Raw genomic sequence first — 22213 nt, forward strand, 5'->3', positions numbered from 1 at the left:
TTTGCCTAAATGGCAGTTACTCACGTTGAAGCTCAAGGATTTTCATGATTTCCCACCTAAGACTTTTTTTTCGAGATATCTACATATATCGTTTTTCTTTCGCCTCCAAAATAAATAGGAACAAAGGCCAAGATATACTACCCCCCGCGTTTAGATCCGCGCCTTTGAAAAACGTTCTTTTGCAAAACATACTTTTTCGCGATGGTTCTGTACTCTATTCGTCAACAACGAGTCATCCAGCGAGCCATCCCGACAGTAGTTTTGAAACGCCTCATCAAAACGATATGTTTTGTTTGTAACTAGTGAATCCAGATGAGTATCTTCAACTGTGCCCAGTTGTCATCAGAAGTGCAGAAGGAAAATTCCTTTCGGAAATGAATAGCATGTGGTTTGGAAAGTCTACTCACACGGACATAAATGTCTGTTCTTTCATTTCTGTACATAATTATCTTCTAAAATTTTTGCAAAGTTATACGTTAGACTCAGTTCTGAGCAGATTAGATTTCGTTGGAATTTACTGAGATACTTATCTCGTAAGCTAATATGATTTGTTTTTCAAACGGCTTTTATCAGATAATGAGTTAATCATTACTGGATTTAGTCTTCAAACATGAATAATTCTCCAAAAATTTTCCTATGGATGATAAGATAACCTCGCCCTTATCTTTGGTAGTCTATATTGATAGAATAAATCGTTCTACTAATAACAGCTTGAGTCAATTTCTATGAAGAAATTTTTACGTGATTTAATCCATCTAATTCTCGTAATAGCTCAATAAATAAATGATTTTCTAATAAGTTCGATTTTGTTTGATAGAGGCAACATTTCAGAATAGAAGCTCCATTTAAATAGATTAATACTGCACGGTTAAGCCGTATCCATAAAGATAAACATATGATTAACTAGCAAGTGCAATAAACAAAGTCAAATATAATAGAACAGAAAGAAGATTGAGTCAACACTTTTTGCTCTTTGTTTCTTTAGAATTAAAAATAAAAAGGCAATTCACAATTTGAAACGAAGTTTGGAAATGCGTTTCTACCACTGGCTTTCTGTAATCCCCATTGGCTTATCAGGGCGCGTTTTTCAAAGTCAAGATTTGGGTGACCTCGTTGAATTCAAAGCATTTTCTCTAATCTGTGGCAAGTGCTTCACTTGTTTCTTCTCATTTTTTCATAGCTCCCACCGCCACTACATATTTCAGAAATATCATCCCCATGACTTGGTGCATAAATATTATATTTAGATATAGATGCCAGGAAATTTCCAGAGTATTGTTGGTATTATATTTCTTAACAGATGTCAACGAAAACGTGCCAATTTTAGTGTCAGATATGTATGTATGTTCTATTTGTAAATGCAAATATTCATTTGAATGGTGTTAACAAGTTTTGTAAATATAAAAATAAAATTGAAAAGAAATACATTCTGAGGAGAATTATCACAAAAATAAACTTAAAAGAGTAAAGGTTTATTTAGAATGTGTAAATTGCATATTGGTAGAAACGTTACTTCTTCGAGCAGATAATTTGTTCATTCACGTTCTGGCATATTCATATGAACAGCTGTAATGTTTCAATTGCTATTGTCAGCGAATTTCGAGGTACTGCTCTTTCATTATTTTGTTTTAAATTTTTCTAATGTTTGATTTCTTAAAAGGTACCTTTAGTTCTCAAAAATACTCATGTCTGACTTTAAAAAAACTGCCGAGAAAAGTAGTCACACACAACCGCAAAAAGTCTTGCACGCAAAGAGTTGATGCGGCTCTATACGCTCTATGTGCAAGTCGACCTAGCTACGGTGGCTGCCATTGTCGTCTCTAGTAGTTTTGCTGTTTCCATCTGATTGTTTCCATCGATTGCTCACAGCTTCTAATGGCTGAAATCGTATTTTTAAGATGGTTGTCATTCACCCCTTAATGGAACGTAGCGCGTCAAATATCTCTACGCGCTATCGCTGACGGTTTGCTGAAATATGCTTCGACTCCCCAGTTCCTGAGATGCTTGCACTCCTCCTCCATTGTTTTGTGTAATGTGCTTCTGGGGTGACCCATTCATGGACCATCTTGGGATAGTGGGTTCCATTGCATGTCGTAACCAACAATGGAGTTGTAATCCTTTAATATGTTGCCTATCCATTGTCACTTCCCCGTTTTTATCACGCCTAACTGGTCTATGCGCAGTCAAAATTCTTCATTCTTGTATCAGGCCAGAGTATCCTGATGAAATGTCGCACACAAGTGTTGATGAAGGTTTGGAGCTACTCTCATATAATAACACAGAAAGAACAGTTAGAGTGTTCTAGTCTCTCATTTTGATGTTGGCGATCGGATAACTACATTTCTAGCTTTTAGACATAGCGGCAAAGGCTAGCGCTGTTAATGCATTGAGAGGAATTAAATTCGATGTCACTGCTGGCAAAAGAACGTCTCCTAGATATATAAATTGATCTACTTTTTTTTTTTTATTTTCTGTCCATTAATGTGGGTAGGAAGAGCGTGATGACGGCTCAGACTGAGAACTCTGGCTTTGTTTGACTACTTCTCTCTTTTCAAATTCAGAACCATAGCATGATCCGATAATGATTGCAGTGCCGTACAGGAAGCAATGTGGAAGTATTGCGCTCGCCCGAGATTATTACTCTGATTTGACTCAGGTACTTATTCACAGCTGAGTCTACTGGTATCCGACATCAAATCACGATACAAATACAGACAATCAATTCTCGATTGCGATGGTAATCTAACCACATCAAATGCATAGGTATTCCTGCAGTATTTTTGGAGATTCGAGAAAAAAAAAATTCCCAACAACATATCCTATCGCTGCACACCTGCCATGGCTCCACCCTGTCGAATACAATACAGTTGCTTAATAAATAGACTACCACCTTGGCAGCCATTCAGTGCGACGTTGAGGCTTTTACTTTGGTACCGCATTTGCTTGGTATCTCTTTACCGGCGGTATGCTCTGCTACGACGGATTCAGCTGTTTCTACTTTTCCGGTTTAACCAAGCCTAGCAATTCAGCATTTAGTATAAATACCCTCGAGAACGTGAATCGCAACACTGGTGCAGGGTCAAAAATGCCATGACGAATTGCGGTCCACCAAGTCTTCGATCCTGTCTCGCTCCATTGCGTCTTCAATTGGATAATATCCGCAGCCTCCTTAGCAGGACAAGAATCGGAACACAGCCGCCTCACCTTTTGACATCGTTTCCATCGCCAACGAAGCTCCACTTCCCGCCGCTGCTCTATACCCTAGTACTTCATCCATCGGTGTCAGTGGTCCCGGGTTAAAGATGGCCTTCATCTCCAGCCTATTTCGCTACTTCTACGATGTACGATGATGTGCTGGAGTAGATAAAGAGTAAAGTTGGTTTACTTTCTCCTCTGTCCTGTGTCAAACTGTCAAAAGACAGCAACCCCGGCTGAGGGATAGCGTCTTTCAAGGTCACTTATCCTCACGAATTTGTCGTTATGGGCAATTCTTCTTTCTGGCTTGAAGGTGTATTCATCAAGCCACACATGCGCACCAATTCGGGAGTAAATTTCAGGACAACCCGCCTGCCTCGCCGGTCAATGTAACTGGATCTGTCTTTACTATCCATCTGTTCTATCAAAGTGTTAGGGGTTTAACATGCAAGCGGCTTCTAACTTATCCGCGCCGACTCACCAGCATCACGCCATCTGTGTTTCTGAAAGCTGGCTGGACGATGCCATATTAAACTCCGAGCTCCCCAAAAGGCACTCCACTTTCCGCCGTGACAAGGATCAATACATCACGAGTGCACTGGCATTGGGGTCCTAATTGCAATAAAAGATATACTTCGCGCCGAACCCGTCTTTTCCTCCTTTGGCTCTCCTTACGACTGTGTTGCTTTTCGTGTCTACCCGCCCAAATCGCTCCCGCTGTGCTTGCCCTTCTGACCTGTACGAAGAATTGTTTCACAGTGTGTCGGAACTCCTTATTCTCAGATTCCCTTCCTTCGTTTTTTTTTTGCGAAGACTTTGGCTTCTCTATGCTAAACTGCCCTAAATATCCTGGCCTTTCGATTCCTTCCAGCAATCTCTTCTTCCCTTCTACTTTCTTCCCTTAAGAACATTTGCTACGCCCTAGATTTCAATACCACCAATGTTTCATTAGCGACAAAGATGCCCATAAAATATTTGTTCACAGCCTAAACAAACATGAAGTCCTCGCTCACATCCTAAACAAACATATCTGCCCGGTTGGCAGAATCTTTTTCAGTCGGTCACCGACCACCTGAATACTCCAAACTGACAGACAAACTACATCCCATCTACGTTACGGTCACCGGGCAAATGTTGATTCTGCAGGCGTAACTGACAGGTCGAACTGAACGTGAATGGCGGGCGTTAGTGAGATTCTTCGATCCCCAAAAAGTGGGTGGTCGGAGACGACCGTGAAGGTCCGTCCGCAAAAAAATGAAGTGTTCCGTCGAAACGCGCTTTCCACTAAGCTAGTCAGGCTCGGCGATGGGCTGGGTTCTTTGAACACTTCGCCTCCCGTGTCATTTAATGAAACTTGACGTGTCCTTAACTTGAACTAGAAAAACCATCAAATATGGGGCTTCGCGCGACCCAAACACGTGAACTAAACCTGGAGTTGAAGACAAGAAAAATAACGAATCGACTGCGTGCGTGGATCCGTAAAACGCCGTATCCGACTGTCGCGCTCGCGGGAGAAGATCCACGACGGATGGCATCTTCATTCAATGCTTCTCTTGCTTGCCATCCTCTGGACATTAAAATAAAAGGATGCTTCTTTGTTAGCTTGAGTTCTGTGGGTTTAGAGAAGAAGTCCTCAAATCGCGATTCAACACAGATTGTTTGGACGAACACGCCTTCTTTTCAAATGTTCGTTACACTCAATAATTGAGGTTAACTTCTAAAATTCTCAGCTAGGTGATCGGCAGAATCGCGCCTTAAGTTTATAAGTGTCAATTTCTGTACAAGTACAAATCCTCCATCTAATCCATACAATCCCCCAAACTCGACTCCAAAAATTTAAATGACCCAATCCGTTCTACCCTGGCGGCAACTCTTCACCAGCTTGATGAGCCCAGCATATCTCTCAGCTGGTCCAGGTCCCACTAACTTTGCTATGGTTGATCTCGACCTTGACCTTCAAATTCCATGGAACCGTAGCAAAAATTGCCTCGAATTTTTTCTAGCTTGTATCCAGTAACAAACGTTCAAAAATCTACTAGCTTGTACCTTCTTCCAATCCTCTAACCTCTTGTGCCAATGATCATTTGCAATATTAAGAAATTGCGTCGGTAGAATTTAAAATATTTAGATGAAAATGGGTTTTAGAGTATTTTTTTTATGGGTTGAGGTGAAAATCTTAAGAAGACGCTGCTGCACCAGGTTGCAGCAGTATCAGGATTCTCACTTACGAAAACCAGCCCCACTTCTCCGCCGTCAGGGACAGGGACAGTGTGGGAATTTATTCAATCCGAAGGGATGCAAGTACTTCTGTATCCACCGTGTCTCGTAAGCAACTGCGTTAGGTGGTAATTTAATTCTCTATGTAGAAGATCCAAGGGAATCATCCCCGGGATGATACACACTGCCTTACCAGGTACCATCTTTATGCACACCGTCAGTTTGATTGGTCGGTATGCCGATTTTACCCTTCCCTGTGTTACTGTATTATCCAGTGCGCACGCTCATACAGGGGCCGCGTATAGCAGGATGGGTTTCACTACCCCAGCGATAAGCAGTCGGCGGCTAGATTTTGCCCCTCCAATATTAGGCATCATTTTTGCTAGAAATGAGCTAGCGTTTGCTGCCTTTCCGCGTGCATAGTCCAGGTGCCCCTTGAAGCTCAACTTGGCATCGATCATTGCCCCCAGGTATCAAATGAACAAGATAGGTGGTACCTACACCTGCTGTCATAACATATTCCCTCGGCCCGTCGTCCGTCTCGTAACAAAGATGTCTCTCCGAAAGATAATTCTCGATTATTTGAGCTAAGTAATCGGGGACATCCAGTTTACTCAGAGTGCCTTTAATCCAACCCCAGTTGGCCGAGTTCAAGACATTCTGCAATCTAGCATCACCACTGCGCAACACGGCGCGGCTGATGCCTCCAGAGCCATGGCATCGACTGTGGACCGCGATCTGTGAAACCCGTACTGCCGCTCCGATAGACCATCCGCAAGCTCGACGAACGGAAGCAGCCTATTGTACACCACCCTCTCCAAAATCCCTACAATGTGTAATAGAGAGATAGGGCGATATGAAGAGGGTGTGGCAGGTGGTTTTTGGGGTTTCGGTAGCAGAACCAACCTGCACCTTTTTCATTGCGCGGGAAACACTACTTCCCCCATGCACGATTCAAATGTGCTTATAAATCATGCGGGCCTGATTTTAGCTGGCAACTTCAGGGCTTCGTTCGAAATCTCATCCAATCCCGGAGCCATATTATCCCCAATTCGTCCGCAGATCTCCTGTAGTTCATCCTCGGTAACCCCGGCGATTGTGAAGGTGTCCTTTTGGCCTTTTGGCCGTTGGTTGAGGTCCACTTTCTTCCTGTTGTGGGAAAAGAATTGCGAGTATTTTGAACACGAATCCCGGGAATTTCATAGAGGGTGATTTTTGTTCACGAATCTTGTTCATTACAACCTTGTAAGCAGCGCCCCACGGTTTCGTATTTGCCTCAAGGCACAACAGCATTTGCGCTTACTTTCCCGTAAAGCCTTCTTAAGTCTACTTCAAAGATCGCGTTTTTCATACTCCGGCTGCCGATGTTCTGGCTTCCCTCTGGTCCTTTGGCTAAGCTTCCTCGTTCGCAGTCACGATGCCCTCAGCAGCGCGATTTCTTGGTTCTACCAGTAGTTTGGTTTCCTACTCTGGTGGAACTTCCGTTGACATAACTGGCTCACTTTTCCAGCGCCGTTCCCTCTGGATCCTCCTTCTAAAATCGCCAGTAATGCCTCTTCTTCGAAAGCTCCAATGGACCACTCAACTATCCTCGTTTTGCCGTTTCACTCGACCGTCGCATCCCCCGTTCCTGATGTCAAGAAAGATGGCCTGGTGGTCACTGTGAGTGTAGTGTTCACTCACCCGCCAGATTGTCCCTCTTGTCAACGAGGTAGTGAGATAGGTCAGATCGACGGTTGGGCCTAGCTCTTTGCCCCGGAAGGTGGGCACGCATCCAACATTGGCTAGTACGATATCTAGCTCTGCCAAGATTTCAAGCAAGATTTGGCCCCTGGTGTTTTTCACTCGACTTCCCCAGTCTAAGGGCCCACGCATTGAAATCACCATCTAATGATGTTGGGGCTGTAGTCCCTATCGTTGCACTTGGAGGAGCATAACAGCTGTAGATATGGAGCCGTTGACTTTTCCCCTAATAAAGTCGGCTCCTGGGACTGCCATTGTTTCTTGAATGTCTTGCCGTCCACATGCCCATATAGCCGCGTTTCTCGATCAGTAGTTCACTCATTGAGCACTATCGTAATCTCGGTAAGGTTAACATATTACTGCCACGTCCAAATTCGACTCTTGAATGGATTGCGAGAGCAAGTCTTGAGCTACCTCGCAATGGTTGAGGTTGATTTGTACCAACTTAATTTAGCCCTACGATTCAACTCCCTCCTATATGCCGGGCACCTGTCACCACCTGCAACATGCCAGTCGTTCACTCCCTTTATCCCTTTGCACATCGTGCATCGTCGATCCCTTTTGGTAAGGTGGCTCTCTTCTCCACACTTCCTGCACCTTCTCGAACTATTGTGCTCATATGCTGCTGCAAAGTGACCGAAATCAAAGGATCTGAAGCAGGTATACTTGCTCCCTAATTCAGCATATGTCCTCTTCATCCTTTTGATCGCACTTTCTTCTATTCCGCTAAGGTTGAATTGTTCCCTTAGCGTAACACAGATATCCTTTCCCTTTATTCCTTACGCCTGATATCAACGCTCTAATATAGGACAACTTAATGCCCCGTATCAGAGCCCTGATAGTTTGGTGGATATTGCGTCTCTCCTTAATGAACTAACAGAGGTCATTTATGCGTTCCACGAGTGAAGCAAACGCGGTTTGTTGCCTCCCACGATCGTCTTTTACAGTATCGATATTTATGTCAGTCTGGGGACTCTCCAAATTCTGCTTCGAGTCTCGCGACGAATTTCGATTGCCTAGAGGTAATGTTGCCCTCAGTGGTGACCTCCCAAGTTATGAGCTTTTGCGAAAAGGATCCGGTGTAGATCTCAAGTAGTCAAGTTTCACACTACTGAGGCATTCGTTCGCTGGATATCAACGGCCGGGAACCCGCTTGTTCACTCCCAAAAACCGCGGGCACTGGGTTTCCGAAGCCCTGCACCACTTGTTGCAAAGTCACAGATAAATAGGGTGGTCTTGTCCAATTTTCTTACTAGTACATGAAAAAGTATGGGATCGCAGGTCTTTATCGAAATTCCTAGATTAATGCAACGATGCAACGGTGCCGCTGACCCCACGACCGATTCTACCAAAGATAACTGAAACTAGAATCCTTGTGTTACTGTATCTCTTTTGAAACAATTACCAAACGGCTGTATGACTTTAATTCGATAAAGTTAGATGTTATATTAGATGGTGGTGTGGATGTCTTCTCCTTGATCCCAATAGCACTGAATGATTGTTCCCTGTAATTGATAGAATTGTTGAGATTCTTGTTCCAGCAGTGCTTTTCGCACCACTCGATTTAACGCGCTTACCACGATTTACTTGAATGAATGGATTGAAATTAAAAGTTGACCCAAAGTTCTTTTTCACTAACTTACCACTTAATTCCAAAATATTTGAAGGATAATGTGTTAGTTGGACAAGTGTCCTTCTCATTATTTCCGATATGTCATTATTAAAGTTTATACAAATGAACGGAAGAATAGTGAGCGTGATGCTTGTCAGGCGCTTCCAATCCTTGAAGGCTGATAGGTATCAATAAGTTCCCCATAGTTACCGCTTTTATTATGTATTGGAATAGAAACCGCGTAAACTTGCAGCGGAAAATCAATAAATATAACCATACGTACCTCGGCTGTTTTCATAGCGACACATTTCATATTTTATAGGCATTCGAAATATAAATATATTTTCCAACAAAAACATCCGAACTTCTCGTGCATTCCGGTCAACATCTAAATATACTGGATATCGTCAAAGGCCAAACTTTTTGGTCCCGGTTCCCATGTTTTTCATAGACTTACGTTATTTTTAGTTTTCTCTCCCGGTTGAGAAAAACACGTTTAGACTTTTAATAAGAAAATAAAATCACTTTGCTTTGTGTTGTGTTCATGTTATTTCCCATGCCTTTTGTATGTGCAACATTTCTTCTGTTCTCGTGCCAAACACAATCAGTTCATTTTCATCTAATCAGTGAAAATCGGTTCTCCTTGTAGACAGGTAGTTTGAAACGTTATCAAGGAGTTCGGGGTTGCTTGCATGCTCAGTGCCCTAAATCGGTGATAGACTACATACTCCTTGGCTTTTCAGTCAAATGTCCTCACGAATTGTAATTTTTATCTTCATCTGTCCTAAAACGTCATTAAATTATCGTAAAATCTGTGGGCTGAGAAGTGAAGTGCAAAATTTTTCCGGTGTTATGCAATATGTGAACTAACAAATAAACAATCTGCGTTTCAAACCTTAAAAAATTAAGCGTCGGTGCTGCGGTTTTGCTACTCAATAATCGAATCAATCTGATATAAGACGGCGTTCTAAGTGGTGCTGTTTGGGTTTCTATTAAACAACTTTGGGTAAATTGGAAGAATTGAAATATTTATAATATCGGAAAATGTGACTCACGTCTTGCTTCATATGCTCTAATTAATGTGCGTTTACGGGCCGTGACGGTAGTTCAGATAGTTTGTGTTTAGAGATTCATTAGCGCAGTAACACTTTAAATATTTCAAAGATGACAAGATGACAGCAATTTACATCTTCTTTGTGCATTTCTATGACTAATACTACGTAGTTCCTCCGACAAAGTCTGTAAATGTTCTGTCGACATGTGGCGAAAATGAGCCACGACTCGCCATAGCAGCTTAAAAATAGAAGTTGAAAGTCATTCATCATTGCAATTTGTATATTGGTTCAATGTACTAGAGCTATTTATTTACGTTTGTATTTTTAAACAATATCTTTGGGAATTGTTTATCAACCGTAGATTTAGTGAATTTTATTTACAAGTATTAGGTTCATTTCCTCGGAACATTGATTTAGATAAAATGGAAGGGATAGTGGTAACAAGGAAACATTTTGGGAAAGTTCGTTTAGAGCTTTTTTTAAGGTTTTGTGTAAACACAAAACCTTATTAAAATCGGTTTACTGTCTGTCTGTATGTCCATCACGCGCATTTTTCTCGGAGACGGTTATAGCGATTGACACCAAATTTGGTAAAAAGGTGGGAACTGTTAACGCTCACGCATATAGTGAGTTACATCCTTTTACGACGAATTTAAGGGAGGTGTAAATTTTTTTTTTCATCAAATATAGTCATGTTGGGTATCAAATTAAAGGTCTCGGTTAGTGCTTTTCGAAGCCGGGCTTAGTTTTGACATTTGTTGAAAATGTGGGGTGTACGGGGGGTTGAAAGTGGTCATTTTTTTAACGAACCCATTCTCAGGAACTACCAAACCGAAAAATCTAAAAAAAATCAGGGGGTTGCCACTATATGGTGCCTAGGCTTCGAAATACCCTCCATACCAATACCTGTTCAAATAAAGTTAATAATAGTATATTACTATAATTTTTAGTAATTGACAGGAGAACCCCCCTTAAGTTCACCCTAGAATCACAATATAGGCTACAGTATAGAGCATGATCCTGCCAAATTTGGTGAAAATCGCACTATTACTAACAAAGTTATACTAGGCCGAAAGTGGCTATTTGCACATAATATGTGCATATTTTACGTGCTACAAATCTCTTTATAAAAGAAATACACAAAACCTTTCATACCTGAAGCGTCTAGTTTGTTTTATCTTTTATTGATGTTTACAACTTATACTTCAATATATATATACTTCACAGATTAAGTTTTGTTGAAATATCCTGGTTAGGAGAAGATAAATATTTTTCACTGTTTGATTTACGAAACCACTGGCTCGTCAGAACTATATACTCGGCAGAGGAATACTTACTGTGTTTGTTTGTTTTATTTCTCTTGGGATGTTCTATTTAATTTAAAGACGATTTCTGTCACGAACACCTGTTTTAATAACATTTTTTGTAAATGTTTCATGGTTCGCTACAACCTGAACCAAGAATTTAAAAGGTCGGGAAACCAGAAGCTGGACGCTTCAGGTATGAAAGGTTTTGTGTATTTCTTTTATAAAGACATTTGAGTGTGGATTTGTATATATTAAGTGAGAATATCCACGTTCAGTATTGAATTTGGGAAAAAGCGACAACTTTGACCTATCCTATCCTTATAACTTTGTTCGTAATAGTGCAATTTCCACCAAACTTGATAGGATCATGCTTTATGTTGTACCCTACATCGTTGGTGGTGGTAGAATGAACTCAAAATTTTTGGGCTGCATAGTTTCTGAGAATGTGTCCATTGAAGAAATGATCACTTTCAATTTCCCGCACTCCCGACCTTTCAAACAAATGTGAGACCAAAACCGACTTCGGAAAGTACTAATCGAGACCTTTCATTTGATACCCCACATGACTATATTTGATGAGCAAATATTTACACTCCCTTTTTGCATGTATGGGGACCCCTTCCCTTAAATTCGATGTAGAATTATGTAACTCACTGATGCATGAGCGTTCACAGCCTCCACCAAATCTGGTGTGAATCGCTACAATCGTCTCCGAGAAAAATGCGTGTGACGGACAGAAAGACAGACAGTAAATCGATTTTAATAGGGTTTTCTTTCACACAAAACCTTAAAAAATGCGGGAATTCCAAAAGCCAGTCAAAAATTTCTCCTGTTATCAGAACTCTTTCCAAAAAGAAATCGAAAATGCCCATGTTTACGGCTATAGCTACAAGTGTTTTGCATAATTTGCATCCAAATTTATTCAAAGGGATCGCCTACCTTCTATCGTTCGAGGCTATTTTTGGGAATTAATTGTGAAGGAACTCTCGATGATAATTTGGAATTTCTCTCTTTATTTTTTTGATATGCAGTGCCTGTCCATCGAACAATGAGCGTTAAGAAAATATGCAAAGTTTCAATTTTGAACAGTAATAAAAATCAAAATTTTCAATATAATTAACCGAACATGACTTTATTATTTGAGGGCGTTTGTAATATTATTGAAGCCCAACAGCTCCTTACATTTAATTCTTTGTAACCCTGCCCCCATTTTCGATTACATCTCTTATGCGATTAGGTATATTGCCGGTACAATTTCTAATTATCAACGTCAGGGTACCATATATCCTTAATGTTTTCTTTCAAATTTATAGGCGTAGCGTTTCTGCACTACCTAGTGTTTCAGATAAATCCCATAATTCCCAATCGTAAGTCCGATGAATTGCCGGGCCAAGGCGGTAGATCCAAATCCAGTGAATTTAGATAATTCATGCTAACTCATGTTGTACGGCAAGGTTCGCCGCCTTGCATGAAGGTATGCTCCGTACGCGGAAGCTGGACTGTTGATATATAGCACAAAGACGTTTTGCATTACGTTAATGTACTCGATCGCATTGTACCTTTAATAAATTGTATTGGATCAGCTCCTTCTTCAATAATGCAGTCCCAAATCATATAATTTGCCGCTTCAGTCACCGCATTAAGTGACATTTATCGCTAAAGATGACCTACACAAATTAAGTGGGGAGTACAGTGTAGAAGGGTCCAGATGAGGTCTATTTTCGGAAGTAAATCAGGGCTGAAATTGGCAAATTAGGTATTTATTGTTTAGATAGAATTATTGGCCATATTTTTGGCGTCGATTTAAAAACAAGCCGGGAAACCGGAAGCTCGACGCTTCAGGCATAAAAGCTTTTGTGTTTCCCCAGGTGAGAAGTAATGAGTGCATTACAGTTCCGATGCACATACTTAAAAGGTCATCCCGTGCGTCGGATCCGTGGAATCGAATTTTTTTGTTTGGCATCAATTGTATCTAGATATAGTGTAGAATATACGGGAAAAGTGATTTTTTGATATTCGGAGTCGTTCGGAAGTTATAGTGTTAAACACGTAATAAGTCACATGCCAGATTTATGTCGATCGCCGTAATAAAGGGCGTATTTATCGGTCTGAATGACGTTCGAATGACTTCGCTAAAAGGATAGGAATTGAAGCCAAGGATGTACATGTGTTTCTAGAAGAAACTTAAGGTTTGTGGACGAAGTATAGCAGATTAATGGTCAATTAAGGTTTTATGGCTAAAAATCACATTCCACTTTTTAAATGTGTTTTTCTCGAAACTGCATGTTGAAAATCTACTGCCACCATAGCCCAACATATTCAGAACATATTTCTATGGTCCGCAAACTAGGATAATTGCGATTCATTCAGTAGTTTTTTTATTCATTCAAGAACCTTTGAAAAGACACCAACATTCCCAAAAAAAAAGTTCAACACGGCACAACAAATTTGGCCTTTGATATTTTTTAATAATCCTAGTTTGCGGACTGTAGTTAAGTCTGTACGTTAAAATGCCGTTTCCTTTTTTCTCCAAGATGATCGCAGCGCCCCCTAGCGTGGCAGCAGAAAAACACTTTATTTAGAGATGGGTTTATAAATTGCTCGGTATTTCGATAACGAACTATGCTGTCGGGCTGGAAAATTACTACGCATGCTCAAGATATTAACAAATATATGGCGAAAAATTCGTATTTGTATATTTATCCAGTTCTTCACAAAAAATTTCTAAAAAAGCCAAAAAGCGGACTTCACACGGGATGACCACTTAAAAATTCCATTGCCCTCTATTTATTAGAAAGCCATTTAAATAACTCATTTAATGGAAAGCGTTATCTTGATACTCATATGCATCACACCCCGAGTTTATTGTATTATTAGCAAATGTGAAGAACTTAACCTACAACAGGTACAAAAAAGGCTGGTGAGAAGTAAATTCTTCATGAATGGAATTTTAACATTTCACTCAAATGTCAATTATTCTCGTTAATTATGAAGTTAGCATGTTATTTGCATGGCATTAGAAGCAGTGAATTTGCGCGAAATTGCTAAGTTTGAACTGCTATAACTTTGGCGTTAATGGCCAGATTTCCGTGAAATTTGGCACTTGTATGCAAGATTTGGTATTGTTGCAAAAATTGGTATTCCTAAAATGAACTTAAGGGGGGTTTTCCAGTAAATTTCTAAAAGTTGGTAATGTTCTATTAGTAAGTTTATTTGAGCAGATATCGAGAAGGCGCATATTTCGAGGCTTAGATTTCATCTAAGTGCACCACTCTGATTTTTTTCCGATTTTTGTGTTGGGTAGTTTCCGAAAATGAATCCTGTCTCACTTTAAGTGTGTACATTTTGACTCCATACTCGCGCAATTTACAATTCATGTCAAAACTAACACCAGTTTCGAAAAAGTACTTACCTTTAATTTGATACTCCGCACGGCTATATCCGGTGAAAAACATTTTTAAATCCCTTATTTCAAGCCCCCTCCTTAAATTCCACCCAAATTTATGTCATCCACTGTATGCGTGGGATTTCACAGTTCCCATTTGCCCACCAAATTTCGTTCGGATCGGTTTAGCCGTTTTGGAGTAAAGTGCATGACAAACAGACAGACAGTGAATCGATTTTGATAAGGCTTTGTTTTACACAAAACCTTAAAAATATCCTCCTAGCCCCTCTCTAGCTCCATCTATATGACAAGACCGTTTCGCATGTAAAAAAGCGGTATCCATTCGTGGGCACGATTGCAGCCCTCCGATTTGATTTAAAAAATGACAGAATTCTTTATGAATACTTGGATAAAATGGTTCTTCATGTCCAAACCAATTCCCGGACCTTACAGCACTCTAACCTCTTCTCAGTTCAGCAGAGAGGACAGTCATTGCAAGCATTCTGTAGTCAGCTTTGACTCGAAGATGATCAGAGACCAACACACAGTTGGGGGAGGGGGTTTCGCTGCTAGATCTTGAGCCACATGATGGGATGAAAACTTAGTTAAAACTTAGGATCTTCTGTTGTCCAGGTATTTGGGCATCAAGAGCGTGGAGGCAGCAGCATAATCAAATATTGGTCTCACAATGGTCCTAAACAGTTTTACGGCTCTTTCAGGTTTTAATCCCCATGAGAAACCTATGGCAAAGTTTACTACCATCCAAGCCCGACGTGATCTTCCAGGGACAGGGATTTCGTAATTGTCCTGCTCAGAAATGTTATCTCCGGTATCTGCTTTAGCGGGGACTGATGTACCAAAATTTTACATGTTTTGCTATAATTTCTCCTAAAAGCAATAACGCTAGACTTATGTCTGTTTACTGGGAGTTTCAGGGTGTTACATTTATTCATAAAACGGTTAACCTGTTTTTGTAGTAGCCTATCCACCTGATCATCTCCTGTCCCCATAGCAAGGATAATAAAGTCGTCTGCGCATTGGTAGATGTGAGTAGAGCCATTTAGTTTAGAGTGAGGCGAGGTTGTGTACAGATGGAAAAGTACCGGGCTTGGAACACTTCCTTGGGGTAGGCTACTGTTTACTGAGCACGACCACTCATCCAGCTTCAGCTCCCTGTATTCCAGAAACCACAGGCTCCAAATGTAGATGTCAGATGGCACCTTTTTCTCTCTCATAGTTTCGGTAAGAAGGAGTAGGTCCACTTTTTCGCATGCTTTGTTGATGTCAAGACACCGCTTTCACGTTTCAGTTATTACTCTTGGCTATAGATATTTTTAGTAACAGGTCGTTTAAGCACGCCGTGATCGATTTCCCTTTTCTATACTCATAGTAATGCTCTGTAAGCACGTTTTTTGCTTCTAGGGACAAGGAAAGTTCTTCCTTGACCATACCGTTGAGAATTTTGGCGAAAGTGTTTATTGGGGAGCAAGGTCTGAAGTTCATGGTTGAGTATAGGAATAATCTTCATTGTTATCCATTCTTGTGGTGGCTGGAGGCCCCTCCAAGTGCTCAGAAAGTGTAATTTAATTTCTTCATTCAACCAGTTTACATAATAGTAAGGTATCTTATCATTCCTTGGAGCGGTCTACCGCTTGTGCTTAGCAAAAACTTGGTTGAGATCATCCATGTTAAACTCCGTATGGCAATAGGTAGCATAAGTTGTTGTATCTAGGGGTATAGATTTTTGCCATTTCTATGAGAAATGTTTGTTTCTTGTCTTTATCCCATGATGTAAGTTGTCTGGACTCTTCCTGAAAGTTTTTGAACCTCCTGATCTTTAGTCAGAGGTGTTTGGTATCGGTCAGGTTCGACATTTCTTCCCTAAGTTGTCCCAGAAGTTTCTTTTTGCTCTCCTGATTTCCCCCTTGCATCGTTTAGTTGCCTGTTTGGTCCTGAAGAAATTCTCGTAGTTTGGAGTTTGCCTTTCACCGTTTCCATTGTTTCCCTTAGATGGGATGGGATCGTAGGTCCTTATTCCACCAGCCCTCGTGGTTCTCTTAACTTTGAATATTGCCAACTTGATTTGCTCCTGTATTTGAACCTTGAAATTCCTAAGGTCATCTTGGGGCTGTAGGTTCTGAATCAGTTCCCTAAGTTTGACTTTAGCTACTCTTAAGACATATTTACGCTTGACATCCAGGCTCTGTATCAAGATAGGTTTGTGATTGCGGTTAGAGTAGGATGTGATGGGGGAGGTGGTGTTTCTGCAATTTTTTATTCCGTTGCGAAAGGCGAGCGCCACTCCACCATATCCATCGTTTCTCAATGTGGGCACTAAACAGTATCCTGTTATAACCTCGGAAACCGGAGTAAAGTGAATGTCATAGGATTCTTGAAGGGACACTACGTTGACGTTGTTTAAATTGTAAAATCTGGTAGTCTTATCCTTACAGTTAACTATGCTTTGCACGTTGTGTTGAAAGATCCTTACCATCGAGGTTTTCCATAAATAGTACGTCGCTAGAGTTGTTCAACTTTTCTGTCATAAGGTCCTGGAAGTTGTAACGGGGTTCTTTTTCTTCACAGTCGTACTGTACTTTTTTGACCCCGTTCTTAACATTTGAATTAAGTGTCAAATAGTACGTTTCGCAGTTTGTCAAAAGTCTTCTCAAATCCATGTACTTTGGCTCTGCATGTAACCTACATAGTAATATTCACGCCATCTCTTGAAAAAAGACTGAAATTTTTTCACATAGCCAATACTTCTATAGCTTTTTTCATACCTAGTAAAATTTTTATATTAAATTATAACCTATGAAAGATAATTTCAGATACACTACCTTTTATGTTTGAACTTTTTTCTTAGTAAATATCAGGAAAATGTAGACAGCACTTGTTGAATGGCTTTTCGCCATTGCCTCTATAAACTATCAAATTAAAATTCTAATATGAGTTGGATTTTCGTAATAGGTGAAATAAGAACTGTTGTGTACAGTTTGGCATTTATTCAGATTAATATAATTAATATTTGCCAAAAAAATGAGGGGAAGGGTCTATTATGCTAACCTAGAACCAACGCAATTGTTAACATATGTGTTTGCTCATTTTACACGAATCTCTAGTCTATAATTACTAAGCAAATAAATTAAATTAAATGTGCATATTTATCTACAGATACATAAGCACAGGAGTCATTAATTGCACTGCCTCATCACAGTTTCAATAGTCATATTTTACTTAAGTATAGCTCAGATATAACGTCAATCTAAGATATTCGCGCATGTGCAATTTAGCGATATGTGATAATTAATCTGTTTGTTGTGCCCTGTTGGTAATAGATATAGTAAATACTCCATAAGGAAAATTCTCCATCAGTTCTGCGTGGCGACCCATTTTCGGTACTGGTAAACGATCTAAATGCATAATAAGTTTGAACCCTGAACATGGGGCTCAGTTATAAATCACCATTGAAAGTGAACCGGTTGAACTACAAATTAGATAAATTGCACCGCATAAAAAGCTTCATAGAAAAATTCACTTTGTGTGTACACACACATTTGCATCTTGTTATCTCAGAAAAGATAAACCGTGAAACCCAAACAACACTCGATAATAGATAATTCCCTGGAGTTTGCTAATAATTGTGACGCTATTGCATGTCTATACGAATATTTTAGATTACGTTCAGTTGAAAACAGTTTTCCTGGATTGGTGTCGGCTTTTTACTATAAATTCTTGCATTTTGTGGAGTGAAATTTCGAGTAAGCAAAAATGAGTGCCCGCGGAGTTATCAATCGACAAGGTTCAAATGATTCGTGCTTTACCGAATGCGGTAATGTCAGAAAAATTCCTCAGCCCAAAAGTCCAAATATTTTGGATAAACCATTCTATTTTGGTAAGTATTATATAAAGTGTGTTGTCGATATTTAGACCGAAACAATTTGTCTTTTGATTGCAATTATAAATTCTCTCGTCCTGAATTATGTGCTACAACATGGTTGAAAATTTTGAGATTAGTGGGATGGCAAATTAACAAGCTCCGAATCAGTGCACCATTGATTTAAATCGAAATAGTACATTTGATTTGTATGCTTTAAAATTAGATTTCACACACTAAGAAATAGTGAGTTCAAATGGATCAGGAAATGGGTTCTAATAGATTCACTCTGTGTTTATCCATTGGCTGTTAATTGATTGTTTAATTAGTTCGCATTTTAAGCATGGCTGTGCCAAGATTCTTTTTGCTTTCCTTTGAAACGTAGGAGACGTCTGAATAGTTTAGCCTTGTTCCCTCTGCTTGTTTTCACTTTCAATGCTGCTCTTGCAACATACAATCTATTTTCCTCGAATCCAATATATTTTGAGGCATCTCCATATACCTGTATTTCCATCGTCAAATAATAGCAGCTACCTTCCAAGCATTCCAACTGCTTGACTCCAGTTTTAAAGGGAGTATTCCTATCATTTAAATTTAAATTATTAGGTGGATAAGGGTCAATTTTTTGTTGCTAGCTAGATGTTCCCATTACTTGTAAGCAATAAGTTCCAAAAGCTGTTGAACCCTGTTTTTGTGATGATACTTTGTCTATTGGAATGTTGTTTTGAGTGCATCTAGGTGTTCCAGTTATGTTCTGATCTTCGTCGTAAAATTTAGTTCAATAAAACTCTGTTGCAATTGATTAATTGGTTACTTCTAGCGTTCGACGCATTTTGGCCTCAGTCAATAGATTTGATACTTATCTAGCCCTTTTCACTTTTTCTACTTTGATGATTTACGTTGCCAGTAGATACCCAGAACTTTCACGTTCCTGGTCAGCTTTCAATTCCTTGTCATCGAAATTGTTAGTCGGTCGTCCATGATGCAATAACTTACTCTTCGTTGGTTGCACATGTTCAAAGTAAACACGTTCGCAACTGGAGAACATCGGCACCAAAGATCTGATGCCTGATCCGTCCATAGGCGGGGCATTCACATTGAAAATGCTCCGTGGATTCCGCTTCCTCATTACAGAAGGGACACGTATTATCTTGAATAATTCCTATTCTGAACATATGCTCAGCTAGTGAATTTTTGCCTGTCAGAATGCCCACAATACTCCTGCTTTTCGACAGGATAAACTTTGCGATTCCCATGTTCGGTTCTGGCAGGAAAAGTTTGGTATGTCGAGCAGCATTTAGGCTCTGCTACCTGTCATTGTGGGAAGCTTGTTCTCATTTTTTGAAGACAGCCTTAGCCAATGCTACTGATACTCCAATTGCTGGTTTCGGTCCCGGCATGGGGGAGATTGACCAGTCTTTCGCTAAAGGAACCGAGCCACAGTGACCAAATACCCAGAGTAATTCCACCGTATTGAATCTAAAGATAGAGTTCAAACGGTTTCTGCATTTCTCAATGCAGCTTGGCTATCAATTGCGATGTGCCTGCCCTTCAATCGCTCGTCAATCACCCAGTTTACCGTCTTTAGGATCGCATGAACCTCGGCTTGAAAAACCGTTGCATATTGTCCCAAAGGAAAAGCCCATTTTTCGTTTCTATTCTATTCTATTTCTATTTGGGAGGTAGACTCTGGCTCGAGAACACTGTGCTGTTTTCAAGTCATCGATGCAGAAAAGTTCCGTATATCCCGCTACGCATTTCTATGAGTTTTCCCAGTTTTCGCTACGCTTTAGGGTAACTTCATATCTTCTACCAAATAGATGTATGGGGACACGAGAATCGGAAGGCATTGTAAGAACTGGATTCAGTACTCCCAGCAATTCTTCCAATGCTCTGTGCCCCCACATCCATTGTTTCCCCCATAGATCAAATCGAATTAGTCTATGAGCTGCTCTCATTGCAGTGCTTTGCCCATAAGCTGTGAGAGTCGTTTCATCTTTACCTTTACATGATATTTCGGGGAGGCAAAGTCCATCCATTGCATTTCTTTTTGTGAATAATACCATTGGGGTTTTATTTGGATTATCCAACTGTCTATCAGATGAACGGCACGTTGTATATTTCTACACACCGTTCCAAGATCCTGGCCAACAGGAAGCACAGCCACGTCATCAGCATAAGCTTGAGCGTTTATTGGCAAATTTTGCAGTTTACATGGTAGCGAGTCGATCAGCATGCTTCACAGAAGTGGCGAAAGCACACTTCCTTGGGGGCAGCCTTTCGTTGCTTCTGCTCTTAGATATCGGTCGAAACCCACCTCAACGCACAGCAATCTTTGCGTTAGCATAGCATGGATCCACTTAATTAAAGCATCATCAACACCATGCGCTCTGGCGGCATCATAAAGTTTTTGAAAAGGCACAGTCAAACGCCCCTTTAATGTCCACGAACACTCCCATCGCGTAACCAAAGAATGAAGAGCAGGATCACAGGACTTTCCACGCTGGTAAGTATGTTGGATTTTCATTAAGTGGGTGCGACCTAAGTGCGTTCCCACGAATGTGACGCTCGATCAGTTTTTTGGATTAGAATAGTCATCTTTCCCAGGTTTCGGTATGAAGACTACCTTAACCTTCTGCCAAAAGAAAGGCACGTTAGCCCAAAGCAAGACATCCACGAAAAATATTTCTTAGAGGTTGATCTAAGTGCTCTGAAGCCTCCTTTAGCATTGCTGGATAAATGTCATCCATGCCACGTGCGTTGAAATGTTCTAAGGACAGTATGGCAGCTCTCACCTTTTCATAGGTAACAACCGCTTTCGCAGTGTTCCAGTTCCACTTGCAGCACTTACGTGTTGACGGAGTTGCAGGAACCCTCAATTCTCCCCCTACCACTTCTCTCACCCGTTCTCCCGGGTGGTGTACTTCCAGGAGGGTCTGTACTCATTCCAGTCTGGAGCTCCTGAAAGTACCGTCGGGTTTTATAAGAGAGTCTAACTTGGCCGACCCATCCCTTTTAGGGAGTCTGCACGGCCTTGAAGTCTCTCTTTTGCCTTCCTGTTTCTCATAGTATGGTCTAAAGGAGTCTCGTTTTGAACAACTAACGAGCCTCTTATATTCACGCTGTGAGTTCCTGAAATTTTACGTCTTCCTTCTTATTACTTCTGCAAGCGCGATTCAGAAGTCGCCTTGTTGATTGCCTGAGTTTTTGCAGTTCCCGGTTTCACTAAGGAACCGTTGATCGCTTTGGCCTCGGGAAATAGGACGAGCCTCTTCATAGCACTTTATAAGTGCGCAGTTCAGCGTCAAAGGAGTCCTTATTCGCTTAGGGAACTGTACCTTATTGCCAAGAAGTTCATTGAACTTTGTCCAATCCGTTTTCCTAACGTTCCGTCTTTGTACTAGAGACTGTTCGCCCGCAATAGTCAGATTGAATTCTAGGTGTCGGTGATCTGACAGTCAGACCTCGTCTAGCACCCGCTCTGTAATCAACTCTAAAACTTTTGATGTACAGATTGTTAGGTTAATTACTTCGCTTCTTCTCGGTCCCACGGACGTAGGGACGCACCCTACTTTTGCGATACGATTCCTTCGTGTTTGATTTTTCTGAGAAAAGCCGCACTTGGGGGTACCGCAGTTTCCATCTCCTCATCTAAGCAAAATTTCATCTCATCCCGCAGAGTATTCCTCTGTTTTCCACTTAGCACCTTGACTGGTTTGCGGTGTTCGGTTTGCATAGATTCGATCACTCGAACTTGCGTCAAGTCAGTTCCGTTCACTACTCTGATTTCCGCCTATTCCTTGGAAGGTCTAGGAGAGGTTA

General features: G+C 40.7%; 2 protein-coding genes across 5 annotated transcripts in view; one reads left to right on the forward strand and one right to left on the reverse strand.

Moving 5' to 3' along the window:
• The window catches only part of LOC119657128 (AMP deaminase 2), a 74922-nt gene that overhangs the window by 14155 nt on the left and 38554 nt on the right, over nucleotides 1-22213 (forward strand). The window contains exons 1-2 of one of the 3 annotated variants that reach the window (XM_038063892.1): nucleotides 9220-9773; nucleotides 18192-18409. The exons of 1 other annotated variant lie outside the window; for it this stretch is intronic. In XM_038063892.1, the coding sequence (XP_037919820.1) occupies nucleotides 18286-18409 (124 nt within the window). In that variant the 5' untranslated portion in view covers nucleotides 9220-9773; nucleotides 18192-18285. Of the gene's footprint in view, nucleotides 1-9219; nucleotides 9774-18191; nucleotides 18410-22213 lie in introns of those variants that run through there. One more of the 3 variants, XM_038063896.1, reaches the window with a different exon arrangement.
• Nucleotides 8482-9154, reverse strand: LOC119657129. 2 transcript variants are annotated; one of them, XM_038063899.1, is made up of 3 exons: nucleotides 9051-9154; nucleotides 8799-8945; nucleotides 8482-8741 (listed from the first exon to the last, which is right to left on the reverse strand). In XM_038063899.1, exons 1-3 carry the CDS (start codon nucleotides 9124-9126, stop codon nucleotides 8599-8601), a joined length of 366 nt encoding a protein of 121 aa, XP_037919827.1. In that variant the 5' UTR covers nucleotides 9127-9154; the 3' UTR covers nucleotides 8482-8598. The 2 variants fall into 2 exon arrangements, with proteins under 2 accessions (XP_037919827.1, XP_037919826.1); XM_038063898.1 differs by having other exon boundaries at nucleotides 8482-8945.

This window comes from Hermetia illucens, chromosome 5, assembly GCF_905115235.1.
Source record: "Hermetia illucens chromosome 5, iHerIll2.2.curated.20191125, whole genome shotgun sequence".
In the NCBI taxonomy this organism is placed as follows: Eukaryota; Metazoa; Arthropoda; class Insecta; order Diptera; family Stratiomyidae; genus Hermetia; species Hermetia illucens.